This window comes from Prionailurus bengalensis, chromosome A3 (genome assembly GCF_016509475.1).
Source record: "Prionailurus bengalensis isolate Pbe53 chromosome A3, Fcat_Pben_1.1_paternal_pri, whole genome shotgun sequence".
NCBI classification, from domain to species: Eukaryota; Metazoa; Chordata; class Mammalia; order Carnivora; family Felidae; genus Prionailurus; species Prionailurus bengalensis.
The window spans coordinates 13,628,840-13,655,845 of NC_057354.1; the positions used below are offsets into that span (position 1 = coordinate 13,628,840).

Below are 27,006 nucleotides of genomic sequence, written 5' to 3' on the forward strand. Positions count from 1 at the left end.
GTTATACGCCCAAGTTAAAAATCTGCCGAGGACCCTTAGATTACAGTTGAAGTTTGGGTTCTCTCAAGAGAAAAGGAAAAATTTTTTGAGAAAAGTTCAGGCTAGAGCCCCATACCTGATCAGGACCCATGGGCATGCCAGACATGGGCATGGGGTTCACGTTCACCTGTCCCATGGGACCACTGCTGCCATTCATGTGCACCATACCGTATGCTGCGGGGTTCCCCTGGTGGGCAAACGGCTGCTGGGGAAAGGAGCTGTAAAAAGAAGTGTGAAATTACCTCCTGGCTCATTCTAGTAACACCAGACATGCACACAGAGACCATCACAACTGTCAAATGTTGCTGTACTTAAGCAGAGAACAGGAGGGAGAGAAGATTCCCTGACTGCCTGCCTTCTAGGTTTCACAGCTGTGTGCAATCAAAGCTTCCTAGGCATGCGTAGGGGAGGAAGAAGCCTCAAAATGGATGAGCCAAATACCACACTTTCTAAGATGAACCCAGGCCTTTTGATCTCTCCATCCACACAGAAAAATGCAGAGGTTAATTTCCTGAATTTCTGGGCACTAGAATGTGAATGGCTTTTAAAGTCTCTGTTTTTCACCTGTTCCTGGCCAGGTTTCCTGATGGCCAGCCTTTTATTTCCGAGGACTGATACATGGGCGCGGTCTGAGGGTGCTGCATCATGGGATTCTGGGAGGGCCCCATTCTTGAGGGCATCATTGCATTGGGAGGACTAGACACTCGCCCAAAAGCCGGATCTGGCTGTTGTCCCATCCCTCGAGAAAAAAAAAAGAAGAAAAAGCAGAAATTATAATGCTAAAATGGTATCTTCCTTAGAGTATCAACTGTCTATAGAAGCTTTATGTTCTTTTCTAAACGTGGGGGAACGTAAGACAAACAAGATGTAAAGTGCCACAGGATGCTGCCTGCCAGTTCCTCTTGCTTCCCACCAAGACTGGAGGAAGGGGCTCACTGCAGAAAGCATTTGGGTCACCTGAAGAGCTGTTCCTTCATGGACATTTCTGTGTGAAAGGGATGCCGCTTCCTGCTGTTCACATCACTGTCCCTCTGTCCCAAGCTGGCAGGAGTGCACTGAAAATATGATTTCCCCAAAAGATACCTCTATCCCCGTTCCTACCATGTTCCTAGTCTCTCTCAAAGACTGACCTGAAAAGGTAATGTGTATTATTGTAATTAATACACCCAAGTCACCAAGGAGAGGAACCCAGAAGCCCACCCATCACTCCTTTGTGGCCAAGTGCTCAGACTGTAGGGTTCTACCACACTGGGACATAAGGGGGGGGGTGGAGAGATGACCAAGGGCTCAGACTGTAGAGTTCTACCACAATGGGAAATATTGGGGGGGGGGGGGAGGGGGGAGAGGTGTTGTCTTTCTTCCAAATCAAGACGTGGGGAGCTGAAAAAAAATAAAAATGCTTAACCCTGATAGAACATCTACCTCAATTACAATCACCTGTGCACCACCAGAAACATTCTGGTGTGTTTCTTTCAACGAATCAGGTTCTCTCCATTTGGACTACCCCCTCTGTGATGCTGCATGACCATCATCTCTTGTTTGGGGGCTCTAATTGTCCTCCCTTCTTCCACTCTCTCTTCTCGCCTTCTAACGGACATGCCTCACAGGCCCGATGACCTTTCTTTCCCCAGTGCAAACATGTCTATTAACATTCAGTGACTCCCCACTGCCTTCAGAATATCACCAAAACTCTTCATCTGATCCGGCCTCTGCTTGTCCCTTGTCTGCCTCATCGGTCACCATATCCTTTGTTCTGTTGTTTTTAGTTAATTCTGTCTTCCTTGTGACTAATAGAGGGAGTAAATAGGATTTTGTGTTTAACATGCAACAGACCTATGACTCTTATGACCTTAGTAATGTCACTCCGGGGAAGACATTCTCGCTGTCAAATTTACCATAATTTGGCGGGTATGGAAACTGCTGGGGAGGGGCTTGTGGCATCACGGGCCCTGCCAAGACCCCATCCATGCTGGGGGAAGCGGTCACGTTGGGGGGTGGGCTGAAGGCCTGGGTTTGCTGCTGCTGCTGTTGCTGCTGTTGCTGCTGCTGCTGCTGCATCATCATGGCCACCCTCTGCTGTCGGAAGTGATGACTGAGCAGCTCTCTGCTGCGCTGGGCAACCATCTGGGCATTAAGAAAACCCTGCTGATACCCCAAAAGAGAATGTAATTACACAGAGCCAGAACCAGCCAATTCCATACATGTAGTACCACCACAATACATTAGGTGCGAAAAATCACCCGATGCCTCTCTTCACAAAAAAGGAAAAATGCACGGTTCTCATCACGGTAAAGGCGTTCCGGTGAGGCGACGAGGTGCAGAACAGGGACCTGGAAATTGTTCAGGCAAGTCGTCAAGCTTTAACACAGAAAACATTTCTCAAAGTGAGAGAACACTGAAGGGTAGAATGTGAGGACAAACTTCTCAGAAAATATGAAATAAAACTACAAGAAGGAAAAAGGCAGCAGTAAGAGTGCAGGAGGAGGGGAGGCACAACAGAGCACTCCCCAAAAGAATGGGGTTACCCTCCGGTAAGCAGGAATCTACCCCAGAAAGGGCCTGTATAGTCTCCTTAAAGCTTCTGAAGGGAGAGACGGAGGGTTAGGAGCAGCGGTCTGGAGGGTCCGGAGGTACATGGTCCAAACCCAGAACCCAAGAGCTGATTTGGGCCCCATCAGCTGGAAGAGAACATCTCCAAAAAGCAAACTCATCTTTTCGGAGGGCACCCTAACTCAGCTTACTCAAACTGTGTTATCATCAAAGTACTTCCGAGTAGGCTTAAGACAGTAAATACTGGGCATTTCACAGTGGGTTGTTTCTCTACAGTAATTATGAACAGAATTTCTAACCACAGTAGAGGACTTCCGGGTGGTCATCTGCCTCGTGCACATTAATACCGTAGAACAGTCTCCACCTTGGGCTGGAGGTACAGAGAACTTGAACATCATCCTTCCCACTATGGGAAACAGGTCATCTCAGAGGTGATCCTTGAGAGTAGGATTATGTATTATTTATTTTCTTCTTATAACCTCAGATTTTACCCAGCGAGCACGTGGTTTCAAAACCCAGAAACAGAGAGAAGTTTCCAGATTTACTGAATTCCTAAAAAGTAAGTGATAGCTGTTTTCACAACACAGCAAATGATCACAAAGGGAATTAATTAGCAAACACAAAATAGCAGTTTTAATAAAAAAAACCTCTCCTCCTGACTCTTCCTCGTCACCAGCAAGACAGAAGAATGGAAGAGGGAGTGTGAGGAGATCGTGGAATGATTTCTTACACCAGAAACTTGCTGTAACACACGTTTACTGAGGGCCAATCGTGGAGCAGGCCCCACAGCAATACACTTGGAGAGGTCTGTTCTCACCTGGGGATTTACCTGGGGCTGCATCATGGGCCTCATCACCGCAGCACCCCCAGCAGTGGGGTTTTCCATTTTCATTTCCAGTGCCTGACGGCTCTGATTCAAAAACTGGGGAGAGACAGGCTGGTTAGGATGGAAGTGGACTATGTCGATGAGCCCCAAACAGCTTTCCAAATCCTCGGCACCACCCGGAGAGGTCACGATGCCACCTCCAACCCGTTAACCTGGTCACGTCACATCTACACGGAACCCGCACGCTTCCACACTTCAAAACAAGTTCAGGCTGAGGGCGGCCTGGCTGTCTCAGTCAGTGGAGCATGCAACTCTTGACCTCAGGGTTCTAAATTCAAGCCCCACGTTGGGTGTAGAGATTACTTAAAGATGTAAAATCTTAAAAAAAAGGGGGGGGGGGGGGGCACCTGGGTGGCTCAGTCGGCTAAGCGTCTGACTCGATCTCAGCTCAGGTCTTGATCTCAGGGTTGTGAGTTCAAGCCCTGTGTTCAAAAAAGTTCAGGCTGAAAAGTCCTTGGCAAGCATTTGAAGCTTTACTTGGCATCAGGAGGAAAAGGAAAAGTGTAATTGTGCAGCTTAAAGACGATCTTTGGGGCACCTGGGTGGCTCAGTCAGTTAAGCCCCTGACTTTGGCTGAGGTCATGATCTCACAGTTCATGGGTTCGAGCCACAGATCAGAGCCTGAAGTCTGCTTCACATTCTGTGCTTCCTCTCGCTCTCTGCGCCTCCCTCGCTTCTGCGCAGGCACTCACTTTCTCAAAAATAAACAAACATTAAAAAAAAAAAAAAGACGATCTTCAAAAGAAACTCGAAGGATTCATAAAGTGAGATTTTTTCCCTAGAATTATTTAGGTCATTAGGGAAATAGCTTTAACTTGCTCAAACTAATACTGAATGAACTTCCTCTTCTATTAAGCTTTTCCCAGGTAACTTTTAGAGGAAAGAAGGGGTGAAAAGTCAAATGATACCATGCACGTATGAGCACAGCTTCTCAGGGTACCCACGCTGACTTTTAGGAGTGGGAAGGCACTAGCACAGTCTGTGGCTCGCTGGACTCCACACTCACTCACTCAGCTGCTTACATGGTTCCGTTCTGCCACATTCACTAACTCAGCACAAACAATGTAAGTAATTAAATTTTAAAAGATTTGTCGGGCATTAAGGAAACAATAAAAAAGGGAAATCTTATCTTAGGATGTTAACGAAGCTCAAGTTTCACAAAACACCTAGAAAGCAGAGGTTCCATAAAAAGAATGCGCAAATTATGGGGCTTGTAGGCGGCTCAGCTGAGCGTCCAAGTCTTGATTTCGGCTCAGGTCATGATCCCACAGTTCCTGAGATCAAGCCCCACGTCAGACTCCGCACTGACAGCACGGCTGCTCGGGATTCTCTCTCTCCCTCTCTTTGCCCCTCCCTCACTGTGTGTGTGCATATGCACGTGTGTGTGGGAGCACATGTGCGCATGAACACTCTCAAAATAAGTAAGTAAGTAAATAAATAAATAAATAAGTAAAATAGAAATCATCTACCTCAAGGCACCTAGTCGGCTCAGTCAGTCAAGCGTCTGACTCCTGATTTCAGCTCAGGTCGCGATCTCATGATTTGTGGGTCTGAGCCTTGCATCAGGCTCTCTGCACTGACAACACAGAGCCTGCTTGGGATTCCCTCTCTTTCTCTCTGCCCCCGCCCCCCACGACCCCCCCACTCACTCTCACTCTCTCAAAATGAATAAACTTTAAAAAAAATCATCTATCTCTAAAACTAATGAAGCCATCAAGAAATACTCTTCTCCCCCAAGGGCAATCCTGACATTTTTTACTTTTTAACCTGTACAACAGAACAATCTTATCCAACTCCCACAGGACCGCTCCCTAACAAGGAACATCTATACAAACAAAACATTACAGAGAAGTCGAAACAAAAGGACTTTTAGTTGACAAGGGACAGCTGGTTACCTGCTGGCCCTGCAGCCTCTGCTGAAGCTGCATTCGGAGTTGCTTGGGGGTGTTTGTCCGAGGTCTCATGATACTGGCCCGCGGGTGCATTCCTTGCAGAGGAAAACTGCCTTGTTGGCTCATCTGATTCATCATGGAGTTAAAAGATGGTGATTGTCCCTGAAGATTAAAGCCTCCTTGCATTGGAGGCCCCTGTGCTGCATACGTCTGCCCATATAATGCCGCCTTCTGATCCATCATTACTGCCGCTTCTTGGCCTTGGAAGGCATCCTGTTTGGACTCCAAAGCTTGTCCCTAAAACATTAAACACATAAATGAACAATGAAGTACATCTGAGAAAGTGACAGAAATCAAATGCTCCAAGGAAGGTAAAACATAAAGTCAATGCATACGAACAAGGATGTCACAGAATTCCAAAGGCAAAATCAAGTTTCTTGTCTGAAGTTCTGTAAGAATCCAGATCATGACCCATCTTTTCACAGATGTGTCCTAGTGCCTAGCTCAAAGTCTCACATGGACACTCAAGTATCTGGAGAAAGACTATTTGTTCCAGACCACATTTCTGTACCAACACAGACCAAGCCAAGTACAAAATAAACTAATTAAAACCACAGGGATCAATTAATTCCCACACAATTTTGTACAAAAATGTTTTTGACAGTGGTTAGAAGTGATTTTGGTAGAGACAGGGCAAATCAACAGAAGCTCATATCCCCCGAGGCTATTGCTAGCTGCACACACAAAACCTAAAGGTGGTCATTCGCTACTAGTTGGCCTTAACAGGCTGGAGGGACTGTTAAGAAACCCATTCATTCAACAGGATTTGTAAGTGCCTGCTATGTGCCGGCATCACCTCTCTGCATGCTAAAAATGTCTCCAAAATAAAGTCCAGCAGCTGACAGAAAAAGCAGTGACAGAAACGTTCCAGGGGCGCCTGCGTGGCTCAGTCAGTTAAGCATCCGACTTCGGCTCAGGTCATGATCTCGAGTCATGAGCTTGAGCCCCGCGTCGGGCTCTGTGCTGACAGCTCAGGGCCTGGAGCCTGCTTCGGATTCTGTGTCTCCCTCTCTCTCGGCCCCTCCCCAGCTCACACTCTGTCTCTGTCTCTCTCAAAAATAAAATAAACATTAAAAAATGTTCTAAAAAAGAATTCCGCAGGAGGGAAGAGCTGCCACGCTAAGACAAGAAGAGCCTGTCAGATACTGCATTCACCTTTACCGTCCTATCCACGGGCACAGAAGGCCAAGTATGCAGGCAACAGTCTCGTCCCAAAACACACTTCACCCCACTGTGACGGTGACACCACCTTCAATCTCCCTACCCCCCTGATCTCCCCTTTGGAGGCACGTTAAGAGTTCATCAGGGTTCAGTCCTCAGACCTTTTTCTTCTCATTACATTTTCTATTTTGGTCTCATCTACTAGTGACGACTGCTGAACTTGCCTCCGGCTCAAGTGTCTCCGAGTTCTAATTCTGCTTAAGCAGATGGCTACTTAACATCTTTACCTGGATGTCTCAGGCATCTCAGGCTTCACGTGTAGAAAACACAGGTAGTGGTTCCAAAGAGTCCCTCGCCCAAAGGACCCAATTCTCCTCCAATCTTCCCTCATGGCAACATGACAACACCATTTGCCCAGAACTAAAGCCAGCAATCTGGAATCCTCACATTCTCCCCCCTTTTTTAATGTTTTATTTTTGGGAGAAAGAGCGTGAGCAGGGTAGGAGCATAGAGAGAGGGGTACAGAGGATCTGAAGCAGGCTCTGCACTGACAGCAGCAAGCCCGATGAAGGGTTTGAACTCACGAACTGTGAGATCGTTACCTGAGCCAAAGTCGGACGCTCGGCCGACTGAGCCACCCAGGTGCCCCCCTTCCCTTTCCAAGCACGTGTGTGCATGCACGGTCCACCAAGTCCTGTCAGTTTTCTTCCAGGACACATTATGCATCCTTCCCTTCTTCCATTCCACACCTGTGACCCTAAGACACTTTCTTGGACTCTTGTAGTAACTGACATCTATGTGTCTACTCTGTCCCCTCATACCAATTCCCCTCCCTAGAGAGCCATCTGAAATATCTTTCTATAAAGTAAATCACACTGTAAGTGAAACATGGATCGATCATGCATATTTACCTCCTTTCTCTTGCTAACTCTACTAAAATACCAGCGAAGAATTTAAAAGGTAGTATTTATCCACAAAACAATGAGAATAAGGAAGGCAACGAGATAAAATATTTCAACAGGTATGTGCAAGACAGGAAAAGAGAGGAGTAACCAACTCAAGAGAGTAGGCACCGGGGCACCTGGGTGGCTCAGTAAGTGTCCAACTTTGGCTCAGGTCATGATCTCGCGGTTTGTGGGTTCGAGCCTCAAGTCAGGCTCTGTGCTGACAGCTCAGAGCCTGGAGCCTGCTTCGGATTCTGTGTCTCACACTCTCTCTCTCTCTTCCTCTCTCTCTCTCTCTCTCAAAAATAAATAAAACATTAGAAAATAGAGAGAGAGAGAGAGAGAGAGAGAGAGAGAGAGAGAGAAAGTAGGCACTAACGTGTCTGTGGAGAAAAACACACATAAGACACCGAGCCAACGACAGGCTCCACTGGGACGGCAGAGGCTCAGGCAAAGTGCTCAAACGGGACTGGTGAGGAATCTGGGCAGAAAGCAGGGGGCAGCCACCTCCCTGCCCTCCACCTGTCCCCCAACTCCGCACAGCTGCGTGGCCGTACTTTCCACCTACTCCCTCGGCAACCTCAGTTCTGGGACACCAGGCACAGCAGAGGGCAAGGGTAGGCAGAGCCTGAAAACAGGAGTCTTATTTATGATTTCTAGTAAAATTTTTATTTTTATAATTTTATATCTTAATACTATGGTATCATCTACTCGCACCCCCAGCCTAGTTCCCAAAATACAACCAGGTAATAAATTCCCAGGTGAGAAAAACTGTAAAGTGGGAGTAGGAGGGGAGATGCATCAATGGCTCTACCTGTTGAATCCTGGGGAGTCCTGAAATAAAAGGGCCAGCCCCTGACCAACCACTTTCAGTGACGACTGATCCTTTTTAATACATCATACTTAAATATAAAAAGACAGCCAAGGATCAACCAGGTATCTGACGAAGACAGCTTTCAACATGAAAGTGACTCAAATAAAACGTTACTCAGAGACAAGAAAAAGAGAGATTAAAAAACAGAGACTCCTCAGTGTAATACCCAACATGTCAATCAACATCCAAGAAGAAAAAAACAGAAGAGATAAAATTATTAAAGAAATGATACCAAATGACATGTCTGTAAGCTTTACTAATGTTCAGCCTCATTACTAATAAATGCAATTAAAACTCACGAGTCACCAAACAGAGAGGGAGGGAGGCAAACCACAAGAGACTCTTAAATACAGAGAACAAACTGAGGGTGGATGGCGGGGGGAGGGGCGGGCGGGAGAGGGGAAAATGGGTGATGAGCACTGAGGAGAGTGCTTGTTGGGATGAGCACTGGGTGTTGTAAGTAACTGATGAACCATGGGAATCTACCCCCAAAACCAAGGGCACACTGTACGTTAGCCAATTTGACAAATTATATTTAAAAAAACGAAAACACTAGTGTATTAAGAACTGAAAACAAAACTCACTGGTTAAAAAAAAGACAGGACACAGAAAATGCCCCCAAACCAAAAAGATTATCTGTGCACTTGATATACAGCAGAATGAATGAAACAAGGCCCATACCAAGATAAGGCTTCCTGCAATTTCAGAGAAAAAGTTCCTGAATAATTCCAAACAGAAAAAACTAATCACACATAAAAACAGGAATCAGACTGACTATGAGTCAATGGCAACAATGGATGCCAGAAAGCTATCAAACAATTCTTTCAGAATGCTAAGAAAAAATTATTTTCAACCCAAAATTTAATGCAGGAGAGTGGAATAAAAGATATTTTCAGACTTTATCCCATGCAGTGGGGGTGGAGAAATTAACAGAAACTGTGTTTCAACAAAACAAAGGAATAAAGCAAGAGGGAAAACCACTTGGGACCAGAGCTGGGAGATCTGACACAGAAAAGCGTCTAGACCTGCCTCTCAGGACAGAGTAAAGCAGACCAACAGAGAATCACAAGAGGGAAACAAGGAACTGAAGAATTACCTAAAAATGTGTCTGAATACGTGAAGAAAAAATTAAGAGAAATTCTACAGTTCCGCTGCAGTATTTGGAAAGGATTAGAAATGTGTAAAAACAAAGCAAATCAAAAAGGAAGGCAGTTGGGGCACCTGGCTGGCTCAGTCGGTTAAGCATCTGACTCTTGGTTTTGGCTCAGGTCATGATCTCTCAGTTTCACGAACTTGAGCCCCGAATCAGTGCAGAGCCTGCTTGAGATTCTCTCTCTCCGCCCCTCCTCCACTCATGCTGTCTCTGTCTCTCTCTCTCTCAAAATAAACAAAAACAAAAAACAAACAAACAAAAAAAGGGCAATTAACTCAAAATCAGACAAACCAAAACCAAAATCCTATACAAACTATACCTAGCTCAGCAAGGAGTCAAATTAATATAAATATTGACCACCTATTTAACAACAAAAGACATAATTATTCTGGGAGTACTATGTAATGCGTATGGATGTGGAGAAAGGGGAGGTAAATACAGATCCACAATTTATCTGAAATTCCAAAAAAAAATCCAAAAAAAAAAAAAAAAGTTCTAAAAAAAGCAACACAATTTTTCATCTGCACTAAATGTATTTAATAGCAAAACTTGATCTGAACTTAATGAAGCAATACATAATCTCTAGATGTCTCATTTGGTGTGACTATTTTGCTATAAAAATATTAGCATGTATGATGACCGGCTACTGCCTAAAACTACAATATTGCTCAAAACTCCACCAGGGGCATCACAGAGTATGTGGCACATACACAACCACTTGATCTTTCTAAATCCAAAAATTCCTGAGCCCCAAGTTCTCAGATAAGGGACTATGAATGCACAGTCAACTATCCTATCAGGAAATCAACAGATACAGATTGAAGTTGATGAAGGACAGTTGCACAAGCATATTACTTAGAACATTCCCAAAATAAAGAGCTGAGTTTCACTATCGCTGACTAGGGTAAATGTGCATGATTCTTCAAAGAGTATATTTCTGTATCATTTCAAAGTTACAAACACAGATTACTTGGCAAAAATAACAATTAGGGGTGCCTGGACCGCTTAGTCGGTTAAGTGTCCGACTTTGGCTCGGGTCATGTTCTCATGGTTCATGAGTTCGAGACCCCACATGGGGGTCTCTGCTGTCAACACAGAACCTGCTTTGGATCTTCTGTACCCATCCTCTCTCTGCCCCTCCCCCCCAACTCTCTCTCTCCCCCTCAAAATAAATGAACTTAAAAAAAATTAAAATTAGAAGTAACAAAAAAGAACAGCAAATCTCTTCACTACCCTGCTTAAAATCTTTTATGGCTTCCCAATATAGCAGAAAAATGGAAGACTCCTTAAGATGGCTTTGTGGAACCTAACCTCCACTGACCTCTCCTCTCCAACATCATCCTACAGCAATCCCTCCCTCTCTCTCATGGACTTTTAGTCACTTTGTTGAACCCCCAAGCCCTTTTCTGCCTGAGGACCTTTGAGTTAGCCATACCCCTTATGGAACATTCTTCCCCTTGCTGTGTTCTGAGCTGGCTCCGACTCACCCTTCAAACATCAACTTACATGCCATCTCCCCAGAAAAAGCTTTCCTGACCGTTCACTCGAGTCCCCAGTAATTCTTCATCTCATCATCCTGGACTTGAAAACACAAACACTTTTAAACTAAAGAACAAAACTACAAACAAGTCCCCACTGAAAAGAAACTGGGAAAACGATTTAAACGTAGGAGACAAGTTAACAGCCTTCAAATGGTAGCTCAGGTAGAGGGCATTTTTAGAGTAAAATCTGGACACCCCGTCCACACCCCAAGAAAAGGTTCTTTTACGATAGTCTCCTAGTCTCCTAGGCCTTTCCTGCTAATCTCTACCCTACCGTGTCTGCTGCTATCCAGGTGGCTCCTTGCCTGATGCTTGCCTGTCCAATGGGATGTGAGCTTCGGGAGCAGGAATTCGTTTGTTCACTACTTCCCCTCAACCTCTAACACTAACTGGCATATAGAAGGTAAATATTTGTTAAATGAAAGAATCAATAAATCAATAAGTAAACCTACATAAATAACGTACTGTTGCATAACAAGAAAAACTCCATCAGAAAACTATTTTTAAAATACATATAAAAAAAAACATAAAATACGTTCTATCTTGCAATCAACAAAATACAATTTAAGACAAACATCTTTGGGGCACCTGGCTGGCTTAGTTGGTTCAGTATGACACTCCTGATCTTAGGGTTTTGAGTTCAAAATTCACAGTGGGTATACAGGTTACTCAAATCTTTAAAAAAATAAATAAAACAAGCACCTTTGTTGCCCAACAGACTGAAAAAGATTTAAAAGAATAATCATGCTCTGTATCTGTTTCACCACTTGCTTGTCCACACTATGTGTGCCTTCATCCACATGGGCCACAGCACAGTGCTTGTGAGGGTTAGGAACTCCGATCATCACTCTCCGTGAACACAGTGAGGTAACACAAGTGATCGGAAAGATACACATACAGGCATTCTTGTGCATGGCTTCATGAATGTATGCACACACGTGTGCACATACACACTTCCATTTCCATGTTAATGCTACCTACTTGATTCACAAGTTCAGGGATGCCCAGAGCTCTGTCAATTTCTTCCAAGCCTGTGGCATCTGTGTTGCTCAAGAGAGTGTGTAGCTGGTCCAACAACGCTCGTTCATCACTCTGCCCTTCCAGGTTAGAAGGTGGCCCGAGAAGATCATCCAGGGAATTCCTAAGAAGTGGCCTAAACAGAGACTTGCAATCAATGCCAGTGGTGCTTCTCCTCTTACTGACTGACACACACACACACACACACACACACACTCTCTCTCTCTCTCTCTCTCTCTCTCTCTCTCTCTCTAACCACACACGTTTTTAATATACAGTAATACCTTAATTATTACAAGTAGAAACAATAAACCAACTTGGTTGGTTAAGAGAGAAGAGCAAATGTCCCCAACTGAAATTGAAGGCCCACAATTTTAAGCTTCCACCAGGCCATCCACAGCTACCACATCTAGCTTACACATGTCTAGCACACACTCCCACCACCAAATGTAACTGCTAGATCCCTACACATTTAGGGGACAGCAGAGGTTGAGGGGGGTGGAACAGGGTGCTATTCTCAAGATCATACAAGAACAGAGGTGGTCACGGTTATGATATTTGTTAAGGTGAAGTAACCCACCAAGGACCAGAAAAAAAGAAAAAAACACAAATGTTCAACCATCAGCAAACTTAGCCTGGGACCTGCCAAAATAACTTTTTGTTCCCCGTGGCCACAGAGCTCACGTGTTAACAAGTACAATACAAATTCCATTTACCCACAATAAGGTGCCATAGCCCTCCAACACATCAGAAGGGCATGGACCTAGATACTCATTCTGCCTCAGGAAAAATTCTGTGGTGAGGCTATTTGTTCTCCACTGGGTAGAGAAGCACTGAAGCTAATAAACGCACAAAGCTACACCACTGTCCCCCCAACAGATCAAGCCATTTTTTCTCTATTACAGAACTAAAGACAGAACTGACACTGACAGGTGGCTTCTTTCATGCAAATGAGTAACTGATCAAGCTAAACAAAAACAGAAGACACACAATGTTTCACAGAAACAGAGTGCTGTGGTGCACTTTCACCATCATCCCTGAAATGCCCAGGTGGCAACCAGGCACCTCGGTCACAGTGAGTTTTTCTCATTCTCTTTCAGGTTTGCTCCTGTGCTCTGAGCATTCTAGATAATCCAATGCTAACATCTTCTACAGAGTCACATAATAAAGCCTCACCTATTTTGAGTCCCATGAGAGCCTTGTTCCACGGACAACATGCCATCTGGCCAGGAACCCGGCTGGTTGGACGGTGCTGCCTGGCCATACGGACTGACCCCCATTCCCATCGGAATTTCACCAGGCCCTGGTGGAGGAAAAAGAGGGGATGCGTTTTCAAAGAAGGCAAGAGCAAACACCGCCCCGTGTCATCTCACTTTCTCTTTTGGCGAAGGGGACGCTTACGCATTTGAAGCATCTGCTGCTGTGGCGGCTGCTGTGGCGGCAACGCCGGCCTCGCACCTGGGATGCCAGCGGACCGAAGGGGCAACGTGGGCATCGAGCCGCTCACTGCAGGTCTGGGTAAAGAAGCGTTGTAATCCGCTCCTGGTCTTCCCATGGAGTTTGAACTCAAAGGCTCCATTCTGCTCGTCTTTGAGCTTGGCAAGCCCCAGTCTCCCGAGGAAGCAGTCTGATTCACAGTCACATTTCTGTTTGGTCCACCTGAAACAGGTAGAAATGATTACGTCTTTTCCAGATTATCATGAAATCCTTGCTGTGTAAGTACCGTCATTACACATGAACTTAACCAAAAATAAAAATAAAATAAAAGCTTTGTCATCCTAAAAACAGGACTGGCCAACTATAAAGACTATTTTTTTAAAGATATTTTTTGAGGGGCGCCTGGGTGGCTCAGTCGGTTAAGCGTCCGACTTCAGCTCGGGTCACGATCTCACGGTCGGACTCTGGGCTGATAGCTCAGAGCCTGGAGCCTGCTTCCGATTCTGTGTCTCCCTGTCTCTCTCTGCCCCTCCCCCGTTCATGCTCTCTCTCTCTCTGTCTCAAAAATTAATAAACGTTAAAAAAAATAAAATTAAAATTAAACTTTAAATAAATAAATACATACATACATACATATTTTGATAGGCAACTGTTGCCATGTATTCATTACAAGTTAGAAAAGGTCTCAGACCGAAAGCTTCCTTAAGAGTTTAAATAGCCAGGGGTGCCCGGGTGGCTCGTTTGGTTAAGCATTAGGCGAATTTCAGCTCGGGTCATGATCTCATAGTTCATGGGATCAAGCCCCACGTCAGGATCTGTGCTCTCAGCAGAGAGCCTGCTTGGGATCCTCTCTCTCCCTCTCTCTGCCCCTCCCCCACTCGCTCGTGTCTCGCATGCACACATTCTCATAATCTCTCTCTCTCTCTCGCTTTCTCTCAAAATAAATAAATATTTTTTAAAGAGCTTAAATAACCAGGCCACAGAATAAATTAAGGAGACTTATGAAAGAACTACTGTGCTACTGTTACTCATAAACCTATTACTTAATCCCAATTATTTAAATGGCTTTAAGTATTCTAAATTTGCTTTTCCCAAAAGAAAAGTTTAATCATAAATACTTATTAGAAATAACATACCCATAGTTGAGCCATAATTTTCCTGACTATCCATCATTCTTGGATTCCCACCCAACATGGGCTGCTTTGGTAACATGGGGAAAGCACTGATATTCTTTACTGGAGGACTCGAGCCAACAGAAACAGGGCTATCTAGAGACACCGCTCGGTTATATGGAGGACGAATGGACTGCACAGACTGTGGGCTCCTCAAACCTGCTGAAACACAGATACACAATACAAAATGTCCTCTGACCATTCAGTACATAAGTAATCAAGGACAACACATCAATACCAACACCACCCACACAAGACTGTCTCTTACTAAAATAAACACTAAACACACACACACACACACACACACACACACACACACACACAAAGAAGAAGAAGAAGAAGAAGAAGAAGAAGAAGAAGAAGAAGAAGAAGAAGAAGAAGAAGAAGAAAGACGACGACGACAACGACAAAAACGCCATATTCCAAATCCAGTAGAAAACAAGAATCCCAGCACTGGCTGCTGTACTAGGGCATCATTCTGCAGCCTGATACGGTCATTTGTGTTCTGCTTCGCTTAATATTACAACTGCTACAACATTCAAACTGCCAGAGGTTCTTCCCTAAGGGAACTTCTTAAGTGGATTCTGTTTAAAATTTTATAATTAAATATAACCAGGTAAGTTGCCCTCTAGTCAAACAAGGAATGAAATACAAAATTTCCTAACTTTTTACTGTTTCCAATCCATTTGATTGATCTATCCATTTTAGTTTAGGAAACAGTGCCATCGAAAATGAATAATCACCATTCCTGATAACTGTGAATTATTCTTTTTTGATCGATACCTATAATATACCCTCGTTAAACTGATGAATGAGGAAACCACATAGCTGTGGAAGAGAGGCTGAGGGAGAATCAGCAAACACTAAAGAAGTCTCCCAGCTAGATAACCAGGTTCCATAAATGTCACAGGACAGGCTTCTATCTACAGTTTTAGTTGCTTTTTAATTTAAGTCTCTGCCTCACAAAAATAGATGCTCAGGTACCTGGTACTCATCTGGAGCAACCAATGATGAACATTTTCCTAAAAGTTCCAGGATTACTGGTATATTAATTAGAAACAGGAAATTTTAAAAAATAGAAAGACGTCCAGAAAGCTTTTTAAAACATATGCACTATGAATTAGTATTCAAAACTGAGCGGTAGAGTATGCATTTTGAAGTTTACAAATGCTAATTAGGGGCTCCTGGGTGGCTCAGTTGGTTGAGCGTCTTGACATCAACTCGGGCCACGACCTCAGAGTCATGACATTGAGCCCTGCATCACACTGAGCATAAAGCTGCTGAAGATTCTCTCTCCGCCCCTCCTCACTGCTCGCACACACACATGCTTGCCCTCTTTCTCTTAAAAAAAATGCTTAGATTCCAATCTTAGTGTAAGAGCACAGCTGACTCTTGAACAACACAGGGCTTAGGGGCACCAAGCCCCCAACACAGTAAAAAATCCATACAACTTCTGATTCCCCAAAAACTTACTACTAATTATCTACTTTGACCAAAGGACTTTGATAAGTCAATTAACACATATTTTGTATGTCATATGTATTATATACTGCACTCTCATAATAAAATGGAGAAAACATTAAGAAAACCATGAGAAAATGTTTATAGTACTGTACTGTATTTATTTTTAAAAAATACACGTGTGTAAATAAACATGTGCTGTTCAAACCTGTGTTGTTCAAGGGTTAACTATACATACAAGTGTGAAGAGACGTTAAAAAGGCAGCAAGAATAAAACCTAGTTCTTCCTTACCCAGAGAATTAGTTCCCTGAAACATCTGCTGCTTGGTTCCAAGATTACTACCATTTGTGGATACGGAATTATTGTAGAAGTCAGAACTAGTCAGATCACCAAGTATAGCATCTAGATTATCCAAATCTCCAGATCCCTGGGGGGAAAAAAGTTTTTTTTAATTAACCTGTGTGCATGACTAGATATATATGCATACACATTCATCAGAAGAATACAAATGAAACGGGAACAAGTAAAATACAAGTTACCGGAAATGGTAACGCCCAACTTAAAGGCTAGCTTACTAAGACCCCCACCCTAACTCTTCTTCCTTGAAATGAAGAATAGTTTTAACTACTGAAATAAATCTCTGGGTTTGGAAGTGCTTTCAACAGGGGCATTTTTAAATCTGCACTAGAACTTTAATTCTCAAACCGTAGGTATTTTCTTTTTTTTTCTTTTTTTTTTTTTTTTAAATTTTTTTTTCAACGTTTATTTATTTTTGGGACAGAGACAGAGCATGAACAGGGGAGGGGCAGAGAGAGAGGGAGACACAGAATCGGAAACAGGCTCCAGGCTCTGAGCCATCAGCCCAGAGCCTGACGTGGGGCTCGAACTCCCGGACCGCGAGATCGTGACCTGGCTGAAGTCGGACGCCTAACCGACTGTGCCACCCAGGCGCCCCCGTAGGTATTTTCGAGCTAGTGTTACTCAGGATCATCAGCTGACAGAGAGGCCTGCCTCTATACATACCTTCCAAAACCAGTATGATTAGTAACAAAGGCAACAAGCTGACATTCAACAAAAGATTCACAGGCATGCTTTAAAAAGGTCTGGGGGGGGGGGGGGGGGTGCCTGGGTGGCTCAGTCAGTTAAGCATCTGACTTCGGCTCAGGTCATGATCTCGAGGTTTATGGGTTCAAGCCCCGCGTCGGGCTCTGTGCTGACAGTTCACAGCCTGAAGCCTGCTTCACATTCTGTCTCCTCTCTCTATCCCTCCCCTGTTCACACTCTGTCTCTCTCTCTCAAATATAAATAAACATTAAAAAAATTTTTTAATAAAATAAAAATAAAAAGAGCTCTTGGTCCATAAATTTGGAGCACTAGGTTAAACAAAAATTAAATAGACATCCTAACAGCAAGACTTCCCCAAGACTTTAATTTTCTCAGGTGCATATTAACACCTCCCAGAGGAGTCAGAGTTTGACAAACGCTTATATGGAATGAGATCCTGTACAGAGGGAAACATGATTTTAGGTAAAAATCAAAATTCTGTTACTTAACGCATTAAGTTTTCCCCCCCATTTCTTTCTACTATACCATTACATGACCCAACCTTCTCATTCCAACAACAAAACCTCCATGAAAATTTTCAAATTCTCTACTAACTGGTTCAAGTTATAGTCACATTTTAAAACACCCACATCTGGTTATTTCCAAATTGCGTCACATTACACTTCACGATGCCCAAAAGAATGACAAAGAACCGACAGCTCAAGAATAACTTCCATCACATAAACCTAAACTAGAAGATAAGGTTTTGCACGTCACATACTGTCTTTCTAACACAGAAATGCAAGGATTAACCACAATGACTAAGCTGGAAAATAGAACAGATTACCTCTTCGCTTGCTTCTGTCTTAATTTTAGAGTCTTTCTCTTGACTCGAGCTAGGAACGGCGGAGCTGCTGCACTGACTCCCCTTATTGTCCATTCCTTCCACTTTGGGCTGCAGTTCTTTAGAGAGCGGATCACTGGGATCATCCCTGTCCAGCAGGTATCTAAGAAGTGCATTATTCTCCTTCTTCTTGGGACTCAGTTGCTCCTGCTTGACGCCTCCTTCCACACCAGACGCTGCGCTCCCGGTGTCTTTCCCCGTGGCTTCTGCGGTAATCTTGGCTACTTCTGCGGGTGAATTCCCATTCTGCAGCAACTTGTGCAGGATCCGGTGTTTCTCCTGCAGCAGTGACCCGTGCATATTGGATGTGGAGGACACTCCTCCAGAGGTCGAAGAAGAGACGCCAGAGGGGCTGGTGACACTAATGGAAGAGTCTTTACAACCTGAATCCAGGGGGGAGTTGGTCAAAGAGGAATGACCCCGATCATCAGAAGAACAGGTAAGTAACTGCAGTAATTTTTTATGACCTTTGCTTTCCAGAGGACCCCTCTGATTCTCTGCCCCTTCGATACTGCTCTCCTTACTTTCTTTGTCACTGAGGTGATCCCTGCTATTTGACTGACACATTGAACTCTCCACTGGATTCTGATCACAATACAAGCCCAGGGGACTCTTGGAATCCTGACTGTTCACTTTACTTGGCTGGCTTATATTCATATTGGGAGAGTTATCCAGTTTGGGGCCTGGTGAAGACAGAGTGGATAAAAGAGAAGTCCCCACACCCTCACTGATGGCTTGAAGAGCACTCAGAGAGCTACTAGAAAAGCTGTGGCTCCCAGTATTTCCAGAAGATCCCATGGGCGAGTGCACACCTGGATGTGGAGAAAAATTAAGGCAAGAATTAAGACTATCAGATGCTGTAACAAAATGCCACTTAACTCTATTATAAAATGAACTGACTTTACAAGAATTGCAGCAGAATAAAAAGAGAAGGATTACTGAAGAGTAAAAAATAAAGAAACAGAAATGCCAACACAAATACCTGCAACAGGAGAAAACTGGTGTGAGGCCATCTTTGGACTCCCACGATTACGAGGAGAAATCATGATGTTCTGCTGGTTGGAGCCAAGGCCAGGGCTCCCGTGTGGGGGGCTACTCATGTTGAGACCATAGGTGCTATTCTGATAGGAAGATGGGGACTGCATGCCTGGCCCAGCGTTCATTGAAGCTATGGTGCTGGAAGCCCCATACCTAGGCCCACTCATCTGCCCTGTGGAGCTGGGGTCGGCCAAGCCATAGGGCCTGCCGCTTAGCATCTGTAAGCCTTGGTTTGGCGACATGCTCATGCCGCCTACCGAACTGTTGCATCCAGCTGCTGGAGGTCTAATGCCTTGTCCGACAGGATTCGCGTTTGGTCTATACCCATTCTGTTCCCTGCAAAGAAAGAAGACAAACCTTCACTAAAATATTACAAGCATGCGGGGAGCCTGGGTGGCTCAGTTGGTTAAATGTCCAACTGCAGCTCAGGTCACGATCTTGTGGTCAGTGAGTTCGAGCCCCGCGTCGGGCTCTGTGCTGACAGCTCAGAGCCTGGAGCCTGCTTCGGATTCTGTGTCTCCCTCTCTCTCTGCCCCTCCCCCACTCATGCTCGGTCTCTCTCTGTCTCAGAAATAAACATTAAAAAAAAATTTTTTTTTTAAACATTACAAGCATGCATTAAAACACTCAAGATTTTTTTTTTAAATGATGAAGTGCCACGAACTTCACTTCCTAGGCACCATTCCAACACTTAGTACCAATTCCAACCTAAATACTGATCAGTTATGACGAGCCAGTGAAATACTTCTTAATATGCCACAAAATCTAGGAGTGACCACCACCACAGCACTGAGGACCAACAGTTACACTAACTGGAATCTCGGCGGGACTTTACTAGAGTCGCCACACATCTAGGGGCTAACCTGGAGGTACCTGCAAATTATGCAAGATCGTTAATGGGTAAATATCCTGCTTTTCCACGTGTTGCTCATTTACCACTAGCAACAAGAGTAACTCTCAGTTTTGCTTAGAGTCTACTTTCAAATTTTAAATGCAATCCCTGGAAGCAATGTAACACATCATCAGAAATGAAAGGGAACAGCGGTAGTCACATTAGATAGTTCTTTTATCCATTAGGCCTTCCCATTCCCCAGCTTTCCCAGGAAGTAACTAATGAGCAAATCCTCACTTTCACATAAAAATATAACCTTAAAAAATATGTCATAACCCAGGAATCTAAACTCACTTCAGCAAATCCAAAGGCTCTGCTTTTTCTATTAAATCTTGCTTTTCACATTAATAATAAGGCACCCTGAGAATACCGCTGCATTTAATGTGAGGAGATGCAGGAATCTATCATTACCTCTGAAGAAAGTGGGTCGAGACAAAGCCATGCCGATCATTTGTGACAGGGTTTCGGAAGAGTTTGCTTTTGGTCTGTGCAGTCACTATGGTTCCGTCGGCCAATGAGAATCTATACACCGGGGTTTCTGCATGGCCATGGATATAAGCTGTTGGGGAAAATACACCATTACTAGCGACTACAGTTGGCAAAACAGACACATGTAAGAGAGGAGAGAAAGGAAATCTACTTCAAGTGCCACATTTTCAAAATCCAGGGAAAACACTGGACCTGCACCAAAATTACAAGCAGGCTACAAGAATTCCTGCCCCACATGCACACAACAGCAACTACAGCCGTGTACGTACTTTATGTGATATACAAACACAAAAACAAACAGGACCAAGAATCAACCTCAGAATTCTTTACCTTCTTGATAGTGACGTTTCTGGGACCACGACTGACCATCATTAAGACTAAAAAATCTCTGGATACACCTTCGGATAATATCTTCAAAGCCAGGCCTCATGGAAGATCTCAGTGAATTTGTATCTATATTGACAACTTTTCCTATTAACAGAAAACAAAGAGTTAAATGCAACCCTCAAGTATTTACTGGTTGCACGCTGACCGCTGACCGAATGGCTTAGCTCTGAAGATTCAAATACAGACCCCAAATCTTTGCTCTGTTTACTCTGCTAGATCCAGGGCTTTTATTTTTAAGGACACAGTCCTACAGGACATTCTTACCTTAAATGTCCTCCTGTACAGAGGATCACAGAACTCCTTTCACTTTCTGAATGTACAGAATAGAACACGGCCAGATAACCTCAGGTTCATTTTCACTTAAAGGAAAAACACACCACCTACCAGCAAAACTGTTCTTCTGAAGCTAGTCTGTCCCTGCAGCTATGAAAATACCTACCTACACAGCTAGCAGGGACAATTCTTTTCATCTGAGAGGTGACTGCATCTTTGGACACTTAAAATCTAAACCAGGAAGGCTAACCAAATACTCATTTCTACCAGTCTGGAAGTTCCTGACAACTTTTGTTTAACATCAAATACACTAGAGAGACAAAACTTATACAACTCAAAAACACTACAGAATTAAAGGTTTTATGAAGATGGCCCTTTAAAAAAATGGCTAGGCCTCTCAACACTTTCTGAGCAGTATTAGGACAAGAATAAACATTGGCAATAATAAACACCTAACAAAATGTGGCAAAAGGAGCCAAGAAGAAAACAGTCGATCCGTTGTCGAAGAAAGAGCAATATGAGGAGAAAGCACCCGCTACGTTCAGTGAAAGGAATGTTCAGCAAACATCAGTCACAAGAACTCTGTCGACGGACCACAATGGTCTCTGATGGCCTCAAGAACTGTGCTTCTGAAGTGAGCCTTACTGGTCCCCAGAAGGTTGAAGTCACATTTTAGAAGTTCAAAATAATTACTGAGGATGCCCTGGGCAAAAACCGTGAGATCAACATTCGGGACATGGATGCCCAAGACAAAATACGCTCCACGGCAAAAAGTGCCAGACCATGACTGAAAGCTCATGTTGATATCAAGAAATCAATGGTTGTTTTTGCCTGTTCCACATATGCCTTACTGAAAACGCAATACTCAGACCCAGACAACCTCTTATGCTTGGCACTAACAGGCCCACCAAATTGGGAAGGTGATGGAAATCCTGACCCAAGAGGGGCAAATGACTTAAAAGGAGTGGTTAATGACCTGATCTCCGACAGACTGGGAAAGATACAGAAAAGGCTTTCCAATCTATTTACCCTGTCCATGATGCGTTTGTCGGAAAAGTAAAAATGCTGAAGAAAATCAGGTTTGGATTGGGAAAACACACGGCGTAAGATGGTTCTGAAAAAGCTGCTGGGGATGAGAAAGGTACTAACGGTGGATGAGCTCATGGACAGAGTCCCCAGTTAAGAATCTGTGTAAAATCCAGACCCTTCATGACATATTAAAAAAATATATTAATAACGGGGGGGGGGGGGGAGTCCCACCTAGGGAGAAGTGACAAATGCACTGCAGGGAAGAGTAAACGTTTGCGTGCTGTGCCCAGAATAAAGATGGCCTGTCCTCAACCCCTCCTCTGAGCTCAGCTCTGACACCCAGATGACAAACACAAAATAGATGCTCAGAAAAAGTTCACATCTGGGACAGAGAATAAAATCTCTCCAGAGTCCAAAATAAGTATTCTGTGGAGGGCAAGAAACCTCCTATGAAAGGAGAGACAGCAACTAGAAAATGCCGGCTATGGTGAGATGGCTCTCAGATGTGAACCAGACAAAAGGATTTCACTTTGCCTGCTTGGTAACTTCTACCTTTTATAATAAGAGGAGACATTAATGAGATAATTTTAAAGGTTCTATTCACTAAATTGCTTGATTAAAGATGTTCTATTTAGTATTTTCAGCTATAAAATGTGAAATATTGTTATTCAGGGAGGAAATTTAGCCTGCCAAAACATAATCAGTACAGAGTAAGAACCACTCTAGAAGGTAAAAATTCACATAAAAATTTCTGTCACCAGGTTTGATTATCTCAAAGTAAGTTAATGAAGAAAAAATTTTTCCTATGTAAGATAATATTTATCAGTGTAAACAGACTGTCAATTAAGTATACAAAAAACTTTTTTTTACTATTTTTTTCATCTGTGGAAATTAATCTCAAGCAGCTTCAAGACAAGGTAACTGAGCCTGGCATAAAATGACTGAAAACTACAAAAATAGCTTTTTTTTTAAGAGTAGAATACTGTTATGTATGTATGTATGTGTACATAACATATACATATATATGCACATGTAATAGCTATAGGTATGTTACGTATATTTAATTTTTTTTCAAGTTTATTTTTGAGAGGGATAGAGAGAGTATATGCACAGGGCAGGGGTAGAAAGGGGGGTGGAGAGAGGGAGAGGGGGAGGAGGAGGGGGAAGGGGAGGGGGAGAGAGGGAGAGGGGGAGAGGGGGAGAGGGGGAGAGGGGGAGAGGGGGAGAGGGGGAGAGACACGGAAAGAGGGAGAATCCCAAGCAGGCTCCACTGGCAGAACCTGATGTGGGGCTCGAACTCACGAACCATGAGATCGTGACTTGAGCCAAAGTTGGATGCTGAACTGACTGGGCCACCACCCAGGCACCCCATGTATATTTAAACCTATTCCATTTTATCAAATTACTTATTGCAGGTCCACAAGGTGCACACAAAGCCAACAGTACAGGCTTTGACATCAGGCAGACCCAACTGCAAATTCTTTACCACCCAAGATCTAATGTTGGACAAGGAACTCAATCTCTGCCGCCCGACCTGCTTCCTCATCTCTGGGATGGCACCTACAAGACAAGCCTTGACATCACCATTTAGGGTTAGATGATCGCATGAGCAATCCTGAAGGTGAATACAGATAATAATGCAACTACATTTAATTTCATAATGTGCTTGATCACTTACACTGGCTTTAAGTCTTTATTCCCATAGTCAAAAAAGGGCAGACCAAGTCTGAAGCTCATGTTGATATCAAAAATTACTCCCAGTAATTCTTAAATTATCGTATTTTTGAAAACTTGTTTATGAAAAATGTGTTTGAAGTTAGAGAAAAGAAATAAACTGATTTCAAATGCTATTGGGAGAGAAAGCTAGGTGTCTCTACATTTATTTTTTATTTGTTTATTTGAGGGAGCTTAACTGTCAAATATACCCAACTCAAATGCCAAGGGTTTTACTGAATCTTAAGAGTTGCATAAGAAACATAAGAAATGGGGGTGCTGGGTGGCTCATTCGGTTGAGCATCTGACTCCTGGTCTCGGCTCACGGTTTGAGTTTGTGCCCCACTTGGGCTCTGCGCTGACCGTGGAGAGCCTATTTGGGATTCTGTCTCTCCCTCTCTCTGCCCTTCGCCCGCGCCTGCGTGCTCTCTTTCTCTCTCAAAATAAATAAATTTCAAAAAAAAAAAAAAAAAAAAGAAACGTAAGAAATAATCTATGCAAAGCATTCACTACAGTGGGTATAGGTACTTTTACATGAGCGTGCAGGCTGCAAAAATAGTTAACTTTCATAATAACTCTCAAATGAATAAAATGTATATACACACATACACAAAGTTTTTACCTGAAAGATCATGTCTAGTAATAAAGCTCTCGGGGTTTGAGGGAAACGCTCTTTCGCCTGTAGTAATGCGACGTGCTACACAGATCATACAGGATTGCAAATCTACAATACAAATTCAACCAGGTAAGGATTACATTTAACTTTTGGACAGATCTCTTAAATAGACAAGTAAGGACATGGAATTCAGTCAATGAATACAACAATGGAAATCATAGAACTACAAATTTGGCTGCTGTCTGAAAAACATTTCAAACATGTGGTCAATCTTACCTTCCCCTTCCTCCATCATAGCTCGAGGCTGAGACAGGGCAAAGCACTGCATTGTTTCATATCTCTGGCGCATTTCAGGATTAGTGTTGATGTCTTCCAGAATATCATGTGGTGTTTTCATCAGCATACGGCAATTAAAAGTATGGCTTTTTTGTCTCTGGGTCTCATTTGTCCAGGCAACTCCATTGACTTTGGAAAACAAATTGAAAAAAGTTTTTTAAAAAGCTGGCAATTCAGGGGTGCCTAGGTGACTCAGTCAGTTAAGCGTCCAACTTCGGCTCAAGGTCATGATCTCACAGTTCATGAGTTCGAGCCCCACATGGGGCTCTGTGCTCTGCTTCGGATCCTCTGTCTCCTTCTCTCTCTGCCCCTCCCCAACTTGCCCCTTCCTTCAAAAATAAACCTTTTTTTTAGTGTTTACAAAATTAAGAAAGGAAATACACATTAAAAGACTACCTGTAGATTTTGGTAAGTTTTTAAGGAAATCCTTTCTGTCTTCTTCATGCAAGATACTGTAGACACTTGTGTTAACCAGGTCTTCTTGCTTATATTGCAGGTATTGTGTGACATTTTCTGACACAAATACAATGTTTCCATCACGATTCACCACAAACAGGAAACCATCCAATGCCTAAAGTGGGATAGGTTAATATGGGCTATTATGGACTGAACTGTCTCCCCCACCCAAATTCACATGTTGAAGCCCTAACTCTCAATGTGGCTATATGCGGATATTCGGACACAGGGCCCTGGTTATGGGGTTAAGGTTAAATGAGGTCATAAGACTAGGGCTCCAATCCAATAGGACTGATGTTCCTATGGAAGAAGACAGATACGAGGGGTGCACAGACACAGAGAAAAGGTCATGTGAATTACACAAGGAAAAGGCAACCATCCACAAGCTAAGCAGAGAGGGTTCAAGAGAAACCAAGCATGCCAATACCTTGACCTTGGACTTCCAGCCTCCAGAACTTTAAAAAATAAATTCCTGTTGTTTAAGCCACCTAATCTGTGATATTTTGTCATGGCAGTCTTGGCACTAAACAGAAGTTTTTACAACTACTAGTGATTTAACAACCACTGCAAACAACTATTAGCCGCCACTTAGCCATTTCTATTCACACAGCACAATTACTATAGGATTGTATTTAAAGAATTAAAAATAAAAAGAATTTGAGGAAGGGGCGCCTGGGTGGCGCAGTCGGTTAAGCATCCGACTTCAGCCAGGTCACGATCTCGCGGTCCGTGAGTTCGAGCCCCACGTCAGGCTCTGGGCTGATGGCTCAGAGCCTGGAGCCTGTTTCCGATTCTGTGTCTCCCTCTCTCTCTGCCCCTCCCCCGTTCATGCTCTGTCTCTCTCTGTCCCAAAAATAAATAAACGTTGAAAAAAAAATATTAAAAAAAAAAAAAAGAATTTGAGGAAAAAAACATAGATACAGCCAACATAAAATCTGAATGAATGTCTAATCTAATGTTTGAAGAATTACATCTTGAAAAGAGTTTTTAAAAATGAAATATCCTTAGCACTTCCTGGTTTTCCATTTGATACGAAATCAAGCTACAGGAGCCACCCCACTCCCTAGTGAGAATTTACAAAGAAGAACTGAAGCGAGCAACTGAGAAGTACTTGAAGTGAACTAGTTGAAACAAAAACAAGTTAACAGTTGCACTTTATGAAGAGCCTCCTCTCTGTTCCCGTCTCCTGCTTTACAGCGAGAGAAACAAGCTATAGGCGGCGAATCATACCTATTGAGGACAACTACTTACAAAACAATGTTTAAGCACGTCACAAAAAGCATATTCTTAAGTCTTAAAAATTCCTCACAAGTATAATATACTTGCCTGAAGTAAAAGTGGCCCTAAGGAATCTTTATCAATTACTCCCTGCCCCGTAGAAGATACATCAGCTTTCTGAACATCATCATCATTGGAAATGGCTTTTCCTGAAAAGACAGAAGACAATACTACAAACATCACAAATATCAGTTACAGATCAAATTCACCTCCAAACAGTCCCCAGAACACGAACACACACACACGCACGCACACGCATACATATGCACATATACAACATTTCCTGATAAGAAACCAATTCTGCAATTTTTAAATCTTAAAACTTGAGTTACCCAGGAGGGCAAAAGATACCCTTAATTTTCT

The 27,006-nt window shown here is 43.4% G+C and overlaps 1 protein-coding gene across 16 annotated transcripts in view; it reads right to left on the minus strand.

The window, feature by feature from the left end:
- NCOA3 (nuclear receptor coactivator 3) overlaps positions 1-27,006 on the minus strand; it is a 134,531-nt gene that overhangs the window by 3,553 nt on the left and 103,972 nt on the right. For 6 of the 16 annotated variants that reach the window (XM_043553728.1, XM_043553729.1, XM_043553731.1 and 3 more), the window contains 18 exons: positions 26,692-26,792; positions 25,306-25,480; positions 24,850-25,038; positions 24,580-24,681; positions 20,886-21,026; positions 20,478-20,625; positions 19,119-19,510; positions 18,080-18,948; positions 16,480-16,615; positions 14,691-14,888; positions 13,519-13,776; positions 13,294-13,420; positions 12,082-12,253; positions 5,371-5,664; positions 3,407-3,511; positions 1,935-2,184; positions 604-778; positions 116-257 (listed from right to left, as the gene is read on the minus strand). In XM_043553728.1, the coding sequence (XP_043409663.1) occupies positions 116-257; positions 604-778; positions 1,935-2,184; positions 3,407-3,511; positions 5,371-5,664; positions 12,082-12,253; positions 13,294-13,420; positions 13,519-13,776; positions 14,691-14,888; positions 16,480-16,615; positions 18,080-18,948; positions 19,119-19,510; positions 20,478-20,625; positions 20,886-21,026; positions 24,580-24,681; positions 24,850-25,038; positions 25,306-25,480; positions 26,692-26,792 (3,974 nt within the window). The remainder of the gene's footprint in view (positions 1-115; positions 258-603; positions 779-1,934; positions 2,185-3,406; positions 3,512-5,370; positions 5,665-12,081; positions 12,254-13,293; positions 13,421-13,518; positions 13,777-14,690; positions 14,889-16,479; positions 16,616-18,079; positions 18,949-19,118; positions 19,511-20,477; positions 20,626-20,885; positions 21,027-24,579; positions 24,682-24,849; positions 25,039-25,305; positions 25,481-26,691; positions 26,793-27,006) is intronic. The other 10 variants (XM_043553736.1, XM_043553734.1, XM_043553730.1 and 7 more) reach the window with 5 other exon arrangements.